The sequence below is a fragment of the Pleurodeles waltl genome, chromosome 11 (genome assembly GCF_031143425.1).
Source record: "Pleurodeles waltl isolate 20211129_DDA chromosome 11, aPleWal1.hap1.20221129, whole genome shotgun sequence".
In the NCBI taxonomy this organism is placed as follows: Eukaryota; Metazoa; Chordata; class Amphibia; order Caudata; family Salamandridae; genus Pleurodeles; species Pleurodeles waltl.
In genome coordinates, this window is record NC_090450.1 from 100,047,135 (window position 1) to 100,064,320 (window position 17,186).

The 17,186-nt window shown below is 43.0% G+C and overlaps 1 protein-coding gene across 2 annotated transcripts in view; it reads left to right on the plus strand.

Annotated features, from left to right (window-relative positions):
• Positions 1-17,186, plus strand: part of ZBBX (zinc finger B-box domain containing) — a 440,192-nt gene that overhangs the window by 138,134 nt on the left and 284,872 nt on the right. For both annotated transcript variants that reach the window (XM_069213223.1, XM_069213224.1), the window contains exon 9: positions 513-687. In XM_069213223.1, coding sequence (XP_069069324.1) covers positions 513-687 — 175 coding nt within the window. The remainder of the gene's footprint in view (positions 1-512; positions 688-17,186) is intronic.

Consider the following 17,186-nt stretch of genomic DNA (forward strand, 5'->3'; position numbering starts at 1 on the left):
AACATCATGTATAATGGCACATACTAAAACCAGTAAATAATTCTAAATTTGGAATCATTGCTTTGAATGTGTTAACGCCAATGTGATACTTATTCTCGCCTATACCTTTAATTATGTCATTTGTAATTTATCTGCCACAAGAATGTTGTGGTCAAGGGAACTGCACTTAGTGTATTTGTTATTGGTGAATAGAAGAGGGAGTCTGTCAGAAGTACCTTTACAAAAGTGGTATAGCGTTTTATTTTACATCACTGAGAGATAAATTTACATTATCACCAACTGCTTCTGTTGTTCCTGAAATATCCGAAAATTATTTATTGGGTAAAAGTATTACTGAGATAAATATTCTATTTGAAACTTATGTTTGGCTTACCATCTTTGTGCAAAACATATAAAGTAATGATGTGTAATAGAATGTCATGTTGTAATATTAAACTGAAGTAATGCGCTAAAATGCTATTAATGGTAATAATGGAATACACCCCATGCTTACAGTTTTTATCTTGAATCAGTCAGTTTCTACCTTGTCAACAAACCCTGTTCATGAGAAATTGAATTCCGGATCTTTACTTAATGGCACTTTCAATGAAGAAGATTCATCAAAATCCTTTAATGAGATTTTAATGGAATGGAGGAATGCAAATGCAGATCACAAAGCAAAGCAGAAGTTATCTGATGTCGAGCAAGGTAGGCAGAGATCTGATTATCTATTCTCCAGATGTCACCTCTACCTCAGTGACACCTTTCTGTTGTCTACTCAGATGTGCTAATTTATGCTTATGTGTTCTCAAAATCAGTGGATTCTCTTCTGAAGGTAGTATGCCTTTTTCATACGTTAAAGAATTGTTAAATTAAGCTTCAGTGAATTTTTATCATTTATATTTACTGAAAAATAAACATCTAGGAACAAAAATCCAGCTGTTTTGTTACTTACTTTATATCAGGCATCATCCAGCCTATTTAAATGTAGGACTGTAGAGCAATAAGGTTGGTTCTTTGTCCTGTGTTATATGTGCCAATAGAGCACAGGACGAAGGCCGTTTGCACAGTGAGGCACAAACAAGCCTCATCATTGACATTAACACACAGATTTTGCTGGTGTGCCTCATTGTGCACAGCACAATAAGTGGGGATGGAAGCCTACAAGGGAGAGCAGACCCCCACCTCTTTCACGTAACTCCTGGATTACAATTTGTGTGATTAAAGAAATAAGGGTTGCAATACTGATTAATGTGCTGCTTTGTGCAAATGCTATTGGGTAGAAAGCAGCAATCCCTAATGCACACTGCCTCATTCCTGGACTCTCTCAGGCTCTATGAACAAAATTTAATCTGTGGAGAGAGATTAGCAAAGGTTCTGCATCTAATGCCTCTTTGCACAAAATCTGACTGGTGAATTGACAGCTCTTTTTTTGTCTAATTCCCATTAAATCTGTGGGGTGGTTGTGTGCTAATGACCATTTGTTAATGTATCACAGTTTGAATCACCTCACCCAACACAAGCAAAAATAACCACATAAGCCAGCAACGAGAATGAGCAACACAACCAATGTTCACACATTTATCTGGTAACCAAAGTCAATCTTACATAAGGTATAATGTTTGAAAGTAAAACATAAATATAAAAAAGAACATAGTTCTGGCAAACCCATGTGTAGGTTCCCAAAATGCTATCACATCTTAACTGACTTATTAGCTAGGCTCCTGTGCAGATACCAGTGGAAGCGTATGCTGTGAGGCACGTAGAACTCCTATGTCTGGCCAGTGGCAAGTCAATATATGTCTGTAAAAGTGAATTGCATTAGATTTATCTTGTTAACTGTTGGATACTCAAGACTCCAATGCTAGTCTCTCTTCTCCCTGGATTAGGTCAGACTGATTAATCTCCAGCTTTATTCCTGCTCTTCTTCTTCCCTCCAGCTATTTTTCTTTAAGCCAACATCTGAACTTGCAACAACCAACCAATGATGCCATCACCCAGAAAGATTGACTGTGGTAAATCTCAGGACAGGTGTCTGTAGTCAGTGTTGCTCCCCCATAGTTCTAATTGGAAGACAACTACCACACCTCTTTGTGTGGCTGTCTCTCATCCCGTCCACCATTCTGAGTTTCTGACAGACCCACTAGACTAAGCTGCATAGCACAGTGATGTATTTTTATGTATGATTGTATGAACATTGGTTTTACAGTAAATGGCTAAATCAGGACATTCCCAGAGAGGGTGCACATCCAATATGAGGTTGTTTTTAGGAAATGTTCCTTTTTGTACCATAGAAAGAAATGCAAAAGATGATTGGTCTGTAAATACCATCAGGTGAAAAGTGCAACATTTAGGAGCCTGCCCTGGTTCAGGACTCGAAATACATTTAAACATTTTTAAAAAGCTGTCTTAAAGTGTTTTAAAGTCTGCCAGCTAGTGTTCCATGCTGACGAATTGTGTAGCTTGGGGTCCTTAACTTATCAGCATGTATATAATCCTTGTTGGCGCAAGTGCATTCTCCATGCAGTCTACAACAAAAAGATTTCAGTTTGTGAATGATTACTGACTGCTGGTGCAGTTGTTTCCCTGTCAGTCCTTTGCAGGCACATGTGCCATAGTAAAGTGTTGGTGCAGGACTTTGTAAGTTTTAAGGGTTTCACCTGCAGCTATATTCCATCCCCTTCTAAATTGCAACTTGACTAACATTTCAATCTCAATTTGAATTTACAGTGAAAGCTGCGTTGTTCTGTGGTGTCTTTGGGAATGCTTAGAATGTTGTACATCTGTCCCATGCTTATTATGCTGACCTTCAGAGAAACAATTGTAGAGACATTGTAGTCTGAACTTTGCTGTTTTACTATTTACAAATTCAGGAAATGATATATAAAACATAAAATCCAGTATGAGAGCAGGTAGTGTATACATTGGTATGAGTGGCAGAGACAATGGTAGATATTAGAATGTCAGGAAATGTGGACAGGTGGATGATTGTTTAACTAATGCTGCATATTGATCAATCTGTGACCTTAATTACAGTATCCTAAAGGAAAAAGCGGGGACACCGATGAGAAGTCTAAGCTACTCATTTTTATAGCACCATATATAAAAGAAAGGTTGACATGACCAAGGTTTTCTGTGGTGGTGCTATTAGTCATGTGCACCTCCTACAGAGACTTCAGATCATACGAAATGCCACAGCCAGACTCATCCTCTGCCTTCCCTGACAAACCCACATCACACCCCATCTCAGGCAACTCCACTGGCTCCCTGTACAGAAGAGATGCCGATTCAAGCTTCTGACCCATGGATATAACACAACCAAGGACCCGCATACATTAACCACTGCCTGAACTTCCACCAACCGTTGACAAGACTACACTCTGCCTCCCTTTCACTTGCCTATACACCACACATTTACCGAAGCAGAAGTGGAGGGAGCGCCTTCACCCACGTGACAGCAAAAGCCTGGAACAGCCTCCCCACACACCTCCAGACCATCACCTCACTTCCGAATTCTGAGGGGCCCTCAAGACCTGGCTGTTCAATAAGCCTCCAGGACCTGCAAGCACTTCGATACCCTATTGGATGATTAGCCGCACTTTATTAATTCTGATTGATTGATGAATAACAACTTTTGCATTGAAATGGTCATTGCTCTTGAGGCATATGAAGGATAGGCATTATGTTAAGAGGCTCTGACACAGAGTTACGTGTATTATCCTTTATGCTATTGCAAAACTACCAGCATTCATTAAACAAAAGACTTCAAGTTTGATGATTAGTAACTGCAACTCTCATTGAACCTTGTGTCTCTGGCATCAAAACAATATGTGCAGTCTGTACCCTAATCTTTCTTCTTTAAGATGTTGACAAACTCATTTTGTAATTGATCAGCCTTAATTACAGCATGAACATTGGAGTCATTGGACCAATCCTTCACACTAGAAGACATAGAAGCCAGAAGTCTTGACTGAATTGGCAGGGAAACAGAAATTCTAAAATCTAATAAAGGATTGCATTTTTCTTACTTTGTGATCTTCCATCAAGTACCTCTTGGAAAATCTGCATTCCAATGTACTTCTCTGAGGCTTGAACGGTGTGGAAATCCCCTTCGTCACACATGAAAAGGTAGAATCATAAGCCCACCTGTTTAACACTTCATGTAACTTCATTCAGGCACAACTGACTTGCCTCCGGCTCCTGGCTCATGGGGAAAAAAACACAAAAGCATATGGCGAAACTATATATAGCATCAGTGTATATTTTATCTAGTGTGCTGCTGAAGATGCCAAAACTGGCGAAGAGACTTTGGAGAGCGTATAAAAAATATTAAGAAATTCTTAAAACTAATTGAAAAGGTTACATCCAAGATAGAGGTGTTCAAGGGGCCTGCGATCCCCCAGGAAATAACTCCAGGAAATCTTTGTTCTCATGTCAGTCTGGAATAATAAGAGATATATCCATTTTTTATAGACTTGGTGATTAGTGTAATACCTGTAAAACCAATGGAATGGCCAATGTTTTTAAGTGGAACTTAAGCATGGAATATTGGGTATTTTGTGGCCTAGCACATTTGAATATTTTTAAATGTTTGGCAGCCACTCATTGCCTCCAAAGGAAAGAGACAGCTACAGGATGGCAACCAGTTAAACCTATTGCCTGAGATGAATGATTGTCTTGTAGGGCAATCCTTTCTAAGAGCACGCAGAATGTATCTCTATGATGAAATCTGCAACTTGTCAGCAATATTGATGAAAGAGCTAAGAATCACTGATAATTACTATTATGACGGGAGTCAAACTGTAATACTAGTACATACTTACACTTATGGTAGTTCTATTATGTCTGCCTGAAGAATCCTTCCTGCTACTAACATAGCACTACCCAGACATTGATAAAAAAAAAAAAAAACTAACTGATCTGCTCCCTTTTTAAGCATGGTATTAGCAAGTGTGTGTTTGTGCACAGAAGGGAATTATGCAAATGACATATACATGTATTCTTGGCATTGGTTTGCAAAGCTGTGTTTTAACAGCTATTGAAGTATCTTCCAGTCTTGCTGCTAGGATGCATTAGTACCTACTTGTTTCTCATGCAAAATAACTCTAGGGACTAGATATGAATCACCCGAAGATAACTTTGTCCAACTAATTATTTTGTTCATCAGCCAAGATTTTGATAGTTGCAATGTATTATAAGATGATTTATGCTTGTTAACAATATTGACCTGGCTTTGGTTATTTGTGAAACACATAATTAAGACTCTGTATCCAAGTACTACTGCAACCCTACTTCAAGAATGGCTATCCAGTATTGAATTGAAAGCCAAGTCACTTATCTACGTGGATACCATGTTAACCAAGTACAATTTCCATTTTGTTTGTTTTTTGTAGAATGATCCGATAAAAATATATTTTCTAAAATAACTCCTGTGTATACACTGATCTCGATCATCTTAGATGCTTACAATCATGTGTGGGTACATTTGATAGATACTATGATCTAAGTATCCCAAGATAACACGTACAGCCAATAAGTAGACAATCTGAATTTGCAACCTAACTAAGGAGACCTCACCTTATGTTTTGTGCATATAGCCAAATGTGGCTAATTTACTATGGCAGTGTTTGAGTCATGAACTTAATATTAAAATAAGTCAAACTTTTCCTAAAGAGATAAAGAGCCTTGTTTATAATTTGGCAGGTGGCTTGTCAATCCACCAGAGGACAGAGTAAACTACCATGTCCCCATGGCAGAGGAACTACCTGACAGTCATTTATAATGCATTGCCAGGAACTGCCATCATGTTGGTTCCTGCAAACCCATTTTGCTGTTTGGTGCAGAGATGCATGAGCATGATGCAGCTCTGCACCAAACAGTTTTCTTTTTTTATTTGAAAAAGAAAATCAGAAAATTAGATTTCCTTTTTGAAAATAAAAAAAAGTAATGCTCCCCACGGCATGGCGTGGTCTCCCATGGAGAGCATTATTTATATTTTACAATCCTTCTCAACAAGGGTTTGAGTTGGTGATGGACAGTAAAACAATGGCCATATATCTGTCCATCCTGAATGGCTGGGTGGACATATATCTATTTCTCCGACTGCCCTTATTCCATCAGAGAGGTTTGGCTTTGACGGTGATGGAGTAGTCACTGCCTTATCTAAACCTATGGTCTGCCTGATGCAGGCGGACCATCATGTTGGCGGTAAGGACACTCCATCACCTTTGCGGCAGTGTATCCTTACAGCCAACATATTAGTCAGCCTCTAAGTTTTAACAGCTTAAGGGTGGGCATCAGCCACTGGCCGACACCTGCACTACCTCCCTGGTGCAGGTCCCGACCAGTGGGCGACACCAGGAAGGGGGTTAAAAAATCCTCGGGTGCGTTGCACCCAAGGATTATTTTTTTATTTCAATAAACCCTGGGAGACACAGAAGATCTTCTGTGTCTTCCCCCCACCTTTTGTGACGTCAGCACGCCGCAAGGCGCACAGACATCACTATCTGTTTTCTCCACCGGCCCAAACAGCCTCCCCGAAGTTCGGGAAGGCCTTGTTTGAAAGGGGAGATTCTTAAGAAACCACACTAGGCACCAGGGATTTCACTTGGGGGGGGGGGGTCGGCCCCCTTTGAAAATGGGGACTTATGTTTTTTTTTTTTTTTTAAAGGTAGGTTTACCCTTGGGGGGTGCGACTGCCCCAGATCGCGACCCCCAGGGGTTTAAAAATAAAAAAACAAAAATTACAAAAAAATTCAATTGACAGGGGGTCGTCCGTGAGCAGGGCAGTCCACTGTGGGGGCAATAATTTTGGTCCCCAAGGAAACCATACAGCTATTAAAAAATATATATATTTATAGATCTATATATAGACGTTTATATGTATATATATATATATATATATATATATATATATATATATATATATAGATGTTTATATATAGATATATATAGCTATCACTTTTGTCAACATGTGCGTGGTTTCCCTGGGGGCTGGAATCAGCGCCCAGGAAAACCACACCCACATATTAAAGTGATCTCTCTCTCTCTCACTATATATATATATATATATATATATATATATATATATATATATCTTGCAGTTGCAGCTTGCTGCTTCAAAGCAATGCACATACTTCAACTAACGGGTTGCAGTTTTCAGGCAGCAATAAAAAAGTCAAGTAAGTCCTGGGATTATGTTTCTGCTACAAAAGGATCTGACTTTGGTGTAGGGGCAGTTTTGATGCCATAAAGTAGCTCAGAAGGTTAATATGCATACTGCAAAGATCAAATCTGTATTTTATGTAAACAGCTGAGTAGATTAGTAAAGTCAGCCATTACCTGCGCTATAATACAAATGAAATGTATGTGCGGCTGGGTATGGAGAGATGAAGGGCATTTTTGCTGGGTGGTAGTGAGGGATAGGACAATGGCGTAGACTCTGGGAGTGAATTTTCAGTCGGAGGAGTCCCATTCAATATCTCTTCCATTGATTATGAGGGAGGTGACTAGATGTCTAGTTTTCAAAAATGTATAGGTTTGCCAGGTTTCCCTAGGTTCCGGCTGAGCTAGAGGCCAAAGACCACAGCTAGGCACTTTGCAAAAAACAGGTTAGTTTTCTTTGGAAAAATGTGATGTGTCCATGTTGTGTTTTGGGGCATTTCTTGTTGCGGGCACTAGGCCTACCCACACAAGTGAGGTACCATTTTTATTGGGAGACTTAGGGGAATGCTGGATGGAAGAAAGTTTGCGGCTCCTCTCAGATTCCTGAACTTTCTGTCACCGAAATTTGAGGAAAAAGTGTTTTTTTGGCCAAATTTTGAGGTTTGCAAAGGATTCTGGGTAACAGAACCTCGTGAGAGCCCCACAAGTCACCCCATCCTGGATTCCCCTCGGTGTCTAGTTTTGAAAAATGCACAGGTTTGGTAGGTTTCCATAGGTGCCGGCTGAGCTAGAGGCCGAAATTCACAGCTAGGCACTTTCCAAAAAACATGTCAGATTTCAATGTAAAAATGTGATGTGTCCATGTTGCGTTTCCTGTCGCGGGCACCAGGCCTACCCACACAAGTGAGGTACCATTTGTATCTGGAGACTAGGGGAACACAGAATTGCTGAACAAGTGTTATTGCCCCTTGTCTTTCTCTACATTTGTTCCTTCCAAATGTAAGACAGTGTGTAAAATAAACGTCTATTTGAGAAATGCCCTGTAATTCACATGCTAGTATGCCCCCCCCCGGAATTCAGAGATGTGCAAATAACCACTGCTTCTCAACACCTTATCTTGTGCCCATTTTGGAAATACAAAGGTTTCCTTGATACCTATTTTTCACTCTTTATATTTCACCAAATGAATTGCTGTACACCCGGTACACAATGAAAACCTATTGCAAGGTGCAGCTCCTTTATTGGCTCTGGGTACCTAGGGTTCTCGATGAACCTACAAGTCCTGTATATCCCCCAACCAGAAGAGTCCAGCAGATGTAACGGTATATTGCTTTTAAAAATATGACATCGCAGGAAAAAGTTAAAGTAAAATATTTTTTTATTTCAGCTGTTATTTTCTGTAGGAAAACCTTGTAGGATCTACACAAATGACCCTTTGCTGAATTCAAAATTTTGTCTACTTTTCAGAAGTATTTAGCTGTCCAGGATACAGCATTGGTTTCACATGCATTTCTGTCACTTACTGGAAGCAGGCTAAAAGCACAAAAAATAGTAAAAATGGGGTATGTCCCAGTAAAATGCCAAAATTGTGTTGAGAAATGTTGTTTTCTGATTTAATTCTGCCTGTTCCTGAAAGCTGGGAAAATGGTGATTTTTAGCACCGCAAACCCTTTGTTGATGCCATTTTTAGGGGAAAAAACACATGCTTTCTTCTGCTGCCCCTTTTTCCCATTTTTCTGAAATGTATGAATGAGGCCATGGGGTCTACATTATCTTGTGTGTGGTCCGCAATTGTGAATCAGACTTGTACCAAACAGGAGTCTGTTTGCTATAAGGATTGGTCAGTGTCGGTGACAGCCCTAGTGAAATCCTGGTTAAAGGAGATGAGGCCCTTATGGAATTTGTAAAGTAGTAGCTGAATGTCTTCTTTGGCCACAGGGGCCCGGGGCTCAGGGCTTTCTCCTGAGTTGCCTGTTGCAGGCTGGGATATTTCCCATTGTGGGTGTAGGGCCTCTGGCCTCTGCAGCATTTGCTGGATGGAGGAAGATTGGGTAGGCTGTGTCCTGCTACTCACCACCAAACTAGAGGGCCCAGGGTCCCACATGGTCCACTGCTGATGTAGCTGCCCGCATGGCGAGGCATGCTACCCAGTCTTGCAAGGTTCCCGTGGCTCTACATTCCCCCCTGGGCTTGTGGTGTGTCAGGCTCGATGTCTAGGTGAGTCAGCTCTCTTGGTGGCAATGCTCCTTTTCACCCACTCTCGGGCCCTCTGTCGACCAACCAGCAGCCTTAACTTGCACCTCCATTCCCACTGTAGTCAGGTGGTCCCTCCTCAGGCCCTCTGGTTTTTGCCATACCCACGTGGTACCTGTGTAACCCTGGGGGCCCGTCATTGTCACTCTCCCAAAGACTATAGGCACAGGGAACGTGTAGGGACCTCTCTGTTTTTCAGGGCCCACTAGTGCTTTTGGGGCCCTATCTCCGCCCTCTCGCAACAGGAGGCTGCCAGTGGGCTTGGCTAGCTGGTGTCTCAGAGTTCTGGCATGCTTCGCAGGAAGGGATGCAAGGATGTTCGAGTGGTATTGTTGTTGTCATAGCGGCCTGGCCACGTCGGTCTCCACCAGATTGTCCACCCTGCTCCAGGGCCTTCCTCAGGCCACCTCCACCCCAGTCCGTGGTTCTGTAATCTTCTCGGGCCCATCTGCACTAACCTTTTGCAGGGTGGCATCCCCAGGTAGGACCATTGCACTGATGAGGCCACTGCTGCCATGAGGCCTGGGCCAATACCTTTGTAGGTGGTTACAACTTTGCGGCTGGGCCCACTGACATCTCAGGGTCAGCTTGCAGCACCTCCATTGCTGGATCTCGTTCGGGCACCCAGCCTCACTCCTACTGGTTTGTTCTTTAACTGGGCCCCGGCAAGGCCATTGCCCAGCGCCCTCTTTCACAGGCCCTAAACAAGTCTATTGTGGGGCCCACTAACAGGCCCAGTCCCCGCTGCAGCGTGCCCCATATCCAGCCAGAGCCCCTGATCACAAGACCCGGCTCACTCCAGAAAACGGCAGGCGACTCGCAGGCCACAGGTGTTTTTTGCCACTATTACTGTGCGGCACCGGCCCTCTAATCACCTGCTACATATCCCTTACTCAGCTGATTTGTAAAGGTCTCATTTGTATCCAAAACTGCCCACTCTACCTGCCTGTGGAGGGGAAATGGCGTTTTCCACGAGGAGCTCAGGTGAGACATGTCTTGCCTGGTCTCCACCCCGGCCACACCCAAGTTTTGTTCTCTTTACCTCTGTTCCTTGCTCAATGTTTTCATATGGGGCTTTCTTTTTGAGTTGAGCATATAATTGCGAGGGATTGTAGGTATTGTATAGCTTCCTTTATTGGCTAAGATACTTAGGGCCTGATTATGAGTTTGGGGACAGGTACTTCATCATGAATGCAGCTGGGTACCCTGCCCTCCAAACTCTTGGTGTGTCCACCTCATTGAGAGAGGTGGGTGAACTGTAAGTATATACCCTGTTTGCTCTGTTGATGGATTAATTTCTCTGATGGCCCCACAGAGTAGAGTCCGTTGGCCCAAGGGTATTACATTGTCTGGCCTGTTTAGGGCGGACAGTGTGTTATTTTTTTTTCCTGTCAGTCACCACCAGAAAAAACCTGGCTGTGAAAAGAAAAAAACACATTTATTTTGATACCCCACACACAAGGAGACAACACCCATGATGTGGGAGCCATTATTTTTTATTTTTCAAAAACAAGCTACCGCTTTGGGAGTTTGTTTTTTAAACTTTTGAAAGGTTAGACAGCTGTTCATGGTGGCTGACAGTATGGGCTGTCAAACCTTTTCTACATTGACACAATCTGCTATGACGGCTGTTCTTGTCAATGTAGAGAGATGTTCATAGGGCTGGTGAATTTTTAATAATTTAATGTAAGTAATACATTTCCTCAAGGGTTTTATTTTATGTCCCTACCTTCATTATCTTCTGTAGGACTTTGTTGCAGTATTAGTGGTTGTCCATGTGTGGTCCTGAATTTACCATTGTTTCTTACAGACAGTAGTAATTTATACTGGTAAATGTGGCACCACCCCTATTTTCAGGGGATGGAGACATGTAAGTGTACAGTTTTAAGAAACTTTACACTCTGATTTTGTGTATAGCAAAAAGTAGTATAGGTACAGAAGTGTAATCAACCTTTGAGAATAGCCTCGACTGTAACATAAGTATGAAAAGTCGATGTTTTGTTATATAATGCTATTGCATGTTATTTTTGTGTCAGTACTTGTGTGGGTGATACTCTGACACAAACCTTTTGCATGAACACTCTGCATGTAAGCTCTGCCCTTGGCACAGGACGTTCAGCACCTTTCTCATTAAGGCTCTGCTATCAGAGCAGATAAAAGTAACATTTCCTAAGTCTAATGTTTTGTCTTCCAAAGTATAGAATTGCAAAACATTCTATATATTTAGAGACCATTGCAGCTTAACTTGAGCATGTTCATCCCACCATAAAAGTAAACATTTTTGTTTGCAGCTTTATAGGACCTCAAATTCTGACTCTCCTTTGGGCTCATTTAAATCATCTTTGGCTGTTGCGTTTTAACCGCTTCTGTGCCGGGGACGTAATGGTTACATCCACCGGCACAGTGCTCCTGTGCTGAGGATGTAACCATTACGCCCTCGCACATGAGCTCGGCAGGAGCGCAAGCGTTCCCTCAGTAGGCTTCCCTCCCACCCCCCAAGGCAGGAATGGAAGAGGAAGCCATTTCCCTTCCTCCCCCGGCCCCCCTTGAACACCACTGCCCCCCCCCCAGTGACATCTGATGACGTCAGTGCGCGATTGCACGCTGACCTCATCAGAGGGCCACCTCCTCATCCCGCTGGAAGCTCAGCTTCCAGTGTGATCGGAAGAGAAATGCAAAGCATTTCTCTTCCGATCATGTGATGGGGGCCTGAGAAGCTTCAAAGGGAAGGAAAGAAATGTCCTTCCCTTTGAAGTCTTTCTGAGCATTTCAGAAACAAGATCGTGAAGCGATCTGGCTGCTGAAATGCCCACTAGACACCAGGGATTTATTTGTAAACAGAAATTGGCATAAGGGGAGCAACCCCTTGGGCAAGGGTCGCTCCACAGGGGGGGGCAATTTTATTCAAGGCCTTTCTGCCCCCACTGGCGGCAGATCGGCCTATTTTTATGAGGCAAATCTCCCCATAAGGTGGGGCAGAAACCAATAGACACCAGGGAGTTTCTTTTTTTTTTTTAGGTGAATATCACGCAAGGGGATTGACCCCTTAGGCAAGGGTCGCTCCCCGGGGAGGCAAATTTATTTTAGGCCATTTCTATTAGGCTGTTCTGCCCCGGGGGGGGGGGGGCAGAAACCTCTAGGCGCCAGGGATCATTTTTCTTTTTTGTTTTGTGTTTTCATTTTTTAAGAGATGGGGAGCGACCCCTTGGTGGGCAAATTGTATTTAGGCTGTTTCTGCCCCACTTGGGGGCAGATCGGCCTATTTATATATATGAGGAGGGGTCAGAAACCACTAGACACCAGGGAGTTTTTTTTAAAGGCGAATTTCATGCAAGTGTCGCTCCCCGGGGGGTCAATTTATTTTAGGCCATTTCCTCCCTCCTTGGGGGTGGATCGGCCTATTGTTTTTAGGCTGATTGGCCCCGGGGGGGGCAGAAACCTCTAGGCGACAGATCATTTAATTTTTTTTTTTTTTTTTTTTTTTTTTTTAGAGGTGGGGAGCGACCCTTAGGCAAGGGTCGCTCCCCTGGGGGGCAAATTGTATTTAGACCATTTCTGCCACACTTGGGGGCACATCTGCCTATTTTTATTAGGCCAACCTGCCCCCAAGGGGGGCAGAAATCACTCGACACCAGGGATTTCTTTTTTTATACTTGCGTATAAGGGGAACGGCCCCTTGGGCAAGGGCAGCTCCCCAGGGGTGCAAAATATTTTTAATTTTTAGCCCGATTTGCCCCCGGGGGGGCAGAAACCCCTAGACACCAGAGATATAATTTTGTTTATGTTTACTTTTGTTTTTTATAAATGGGGGTGACCCCCTTGGCTAGGGTCGCTCCTCTGGGGGGCAAATTGTATTTAGACCATTTCTGCCCCTGTTGGGGGCAGATCATCCGGTTTTTGTTAGGCCATTCTGCCCCCAAGAGGGCAGAAACCACTAGGCACCAGGGATCTTTTATTTTTTTGCATCAATTTCATGCAAGGGGAGCGACCCCTTAGGCAAGGGGATTTTTTCCCCCGCCAATTTCATGCAAGGGGAGTGACCGGTCGCTCCCCTGGGGGGGGGATTTGTTTTAGGCCATTTGTGCTCCACTTGGTGGCAGATCAGCCTTTTTCTATTAGGCCAATCTGCCTCCGGGGGGGGCAGAAACCACTTACGCACCAGAGATTGGTGTGTGGTGTGTGTGTGTGTATGTGTGTGTTTTGTTTGGGGGGCAGCCCCCTGGGAAAGCGTCGCTCCCCATGGGGGCACATTACTGTTGGCCATTTCTGCCCCACTTGGGAGAAGATTGGTCTATTTTTGGAAGGCCTATCAGCCCCCAAGTGGGGGCAGAAAGGCCACCAGAGACCAGGGAAGATTTTTTTTCCAAAATAAGAGGGTGGGGGTATGGCCATACCCCCACCCCAAATAAATGGGGCCAAAGTTGTTCTGCCCACCAGTGGGCAGATGGGGCAATTACATCTGATCCACACCCTGAGGGGGGCAGAAAGTCTACTAGATGCCAGGGAATTAAAACAAAAAAAAATTGTGGGTTGGTGGCTACCAACCAGTATGGGCCTGGCTATGCCTGACACCAACTGAAGGGGGTAACAGTCTTTCAGCTCTCCCTCACTCACTAAAACATCTTATCCCATGGCAAGCAACAGGACATTTGATTATTTTGGGTTTTGGTTTTACATTTGGGCCATGAGAGCTTGGCTTACTGTCAAAATCGTCCCACTAGGAATGGTGAGAGCTGCACTTTATGGACTTTGGGACGCTGCCATGTAGAAAAATCCACAAGATCTAGACACATCTGAAAACTAAACATCTGGGTGAATCCAGGGTGGTGTACTTCACGTGCACCCTGCACCATTTTCTTACCCACAGTGCCCTGCAAACCTCTAACTTTGCTGGAAATCACATATTTTTCCCACATTTTTGTGACAGAACCTTCCGGAATCTGAAGTAATCCACAAAATTCCTACCACCCAGCATTGTCTCATCTATACCGATAAAACATTCTTCTGCACTTGTCAGCCTACAAATGTCACAAGCACTTGGCCCACCTACACAAGTGAGGTATCATTTTTACTGGGAGACTGAGGGAGACTGGGAGATGTTTGGTGGTAGGAAATGTGTGCCGGTGCGGTGATCCTACACAGAAATGTGGGAAAAATGTGATTTTTATTTTTTAGCTAAATTTGAGGTTTGCTGAGGATTCTGGGTAAGAAAACATTGGGGGATCCATGCGTCACACCTCCCTGGACTCCCTCGGGTGTCTAGTTTTCAGAAATGTCTGGGAATGGTAGGTTTCCCTAGATGGCTGCTGAGCCCAGGACCAAACACGCAGGTGCCCCCCGCAAAAACAGGTAGTTTTGTATTTGATAATTTTGATGTGTCCAGATAGTGTTTTGGGGCATTTCCTTTCGCGGGCAGTAGGCCCACCCACAAAAGTGAGGTACCATTTTTATCAGGAGACTTTTGTCAGATTCCAGAACTTTCTGTCACCGAAATGTGAAGAATATTTTTTTTATTTAGCCAAATTGTGAGGTTTGCAAAGGATTCTGGGTAACAGAACCTGGTGAGAGCCCCACAAGTCACCCCATCTTGGATTCCCCAAGGTGTCTAGTTTTCAAAAATGCGCAGGTTTGCTAGGTTTCCCTAGGTGCCGGCTGAGCTAGAGGCCAAAATCCACAGCTAGGCACTTTGCAAAAAACAGCCCTGTCCCGGGCGCTAGGCCTACCAACACAAGTGAGGTACAATTTTTATCGGGAGACTTGGGGGAACGCTGGGTGGAAGGAAATTTGTGGCTCCCCTCAGACTCCAGAACTTTCTGTCACCAAAATGAGAGGAAAAAGTGGGTTTTTTCGGCCAAATTTTGAGGTTTGCAAAGGATTCAGGGTAACAGAACCTGGTGAGAGCCCCACAAGTCACCCCTTCTTGGATTCCCCTAGGTGTCTAGTTTTCAGAAATGAGCATGTTCGGTAGGTTTCCCTAGGTGCCGGCTGAGCTAGAGGCCAAAACCTACAGCTAGGCACTTTGCAAAAAACATGTCAGATTTCAATGTAAAAATGTGATGTGTCCATGTTGCGTTTCCTGTTGCGGGCACCAGGCCTACCTACGCAAGTGAGGTACCATTTTTATCGGGAGACTTGGGGGAACACAGAATAGCAAAACAAGTGTTATTGCCCCTTGTCTTTCTCTACATTTTTTCCTTCCAAATGTATGACAGTGTGCAAAAAAGACGTCTATTTGAGAAATGCCCTGTAATTCACATGCTAGTATGGGCACCCCGGAATTCAGAGATGTGCAAATAACCACTGCTTCTCAACACCTTATCTTGTGCCCATTTTGGAAATACAAAGGTTTCCTTGATACCTTTTTCTCACTTTTTATATTTCACCAAATTAATTGCTGTATGCAATGAAAACCTGTTGCAAGGTGCATCTCCTTCATTGGCTCTGGGTACCTAGGGTTCTTGATGAAACTACAAGCCCTATATATCCCCACAACCAGAAACATCCAGCAGATGTAACGGTATATTGCTTTGAAAAATCTGACATCGTAGGAAAACGTTTCACAGTAAAACGTGGAGAAAAATGGCTGTTTTTTTCACCTCAATTTCAATATTCTTTTTTTTCAGCTGTTATTTTCTGTAGGAAACACTTGTAGGATTTACACAAATTACCCCTTGCTGAATTTAGAATGTTTTCTACCTTTCAGAAATGTTTAGCTTTCTGGGATCCAGCATTGGTTTCACACCCATTTCTGTCACTAACTGGAAAAAGGCTGAAAGCACAAAAAATAGTAAAAATGGGGTATGTCCCAGGAAAATGCCAAAATTGTGTTGAAAAATTGGGTTTTCTAATTCAAATCTGCCTGTTTTTGAAAGCTGGGAAGATGGTGATTTTGAGCACCACAAACCCTTTGTTGATGCCATTTTCAGTGAGAAAACTACAATCCTTCTTCTGCAGCCCTTTTTTCCCCATTTTCTTTTAAAAAACACATTTATGCTATATTTTGGCTAATTTCTTGATCTCCTTCAGGGAAACCCACAAAGTCTGGGCACCTCTAGAATCCCTAGGATATTGGGAAAGAAAGGTGCAAGTTTGGCATGGGTAGCTTATGTGGAGAAAAAGTTATGAGGTCCTAAGCGCAAACTGCCCCAAATAGCCAAAAAAAGGCTCGGCACAAGAGGGGAAAAGGCCTGGCAGCGAGGGGGTTAACGCATTTGAGCCACTAAGATCCTAAACAAAGGATACTTGACCAAAGGGTTAGGTCATGGTTACAGTACCATTTTCCCTTTGCTTTGAATTAACATGAGATGTGTTTTTCCCAGTGGTAACGTGCCAGTTGGTCCCCTCCTTCTCCTATGTATATGACAGTCAGACTTGTAAATAAATAGCAAAGGACTATGAATGAGTCATGGTACCTGCCACATAGCATGGACAGAAATTAATCAGCCAATGGCTCATTGCACTATTTGTAGTTGTTTCCATATGGCACTTATGTGCCTTACGACTTTTAGGAGTGGAAAGACACTGAGCCGTTCCGCACTTTCATAATTTAAGAATATTGTTGCAATTCTTCATTAAAGAGAACAAACTAGACCAGTATTTCTCCGTCTTTGCTGTAAAGCTTGCTCCTAAGTAGGTCAGTGTGATTTTCAAATAAATATTAGGTATGCATTACAGTATTGTTTTTCCTTTCTTCTATTTCTTTTTTTTTTATAGAACTCTTGTTATTGAATTTATGATGTATCGAATAGCAGTAAAGTGGTATATTTTCCATAATACATATTACAGGCCAT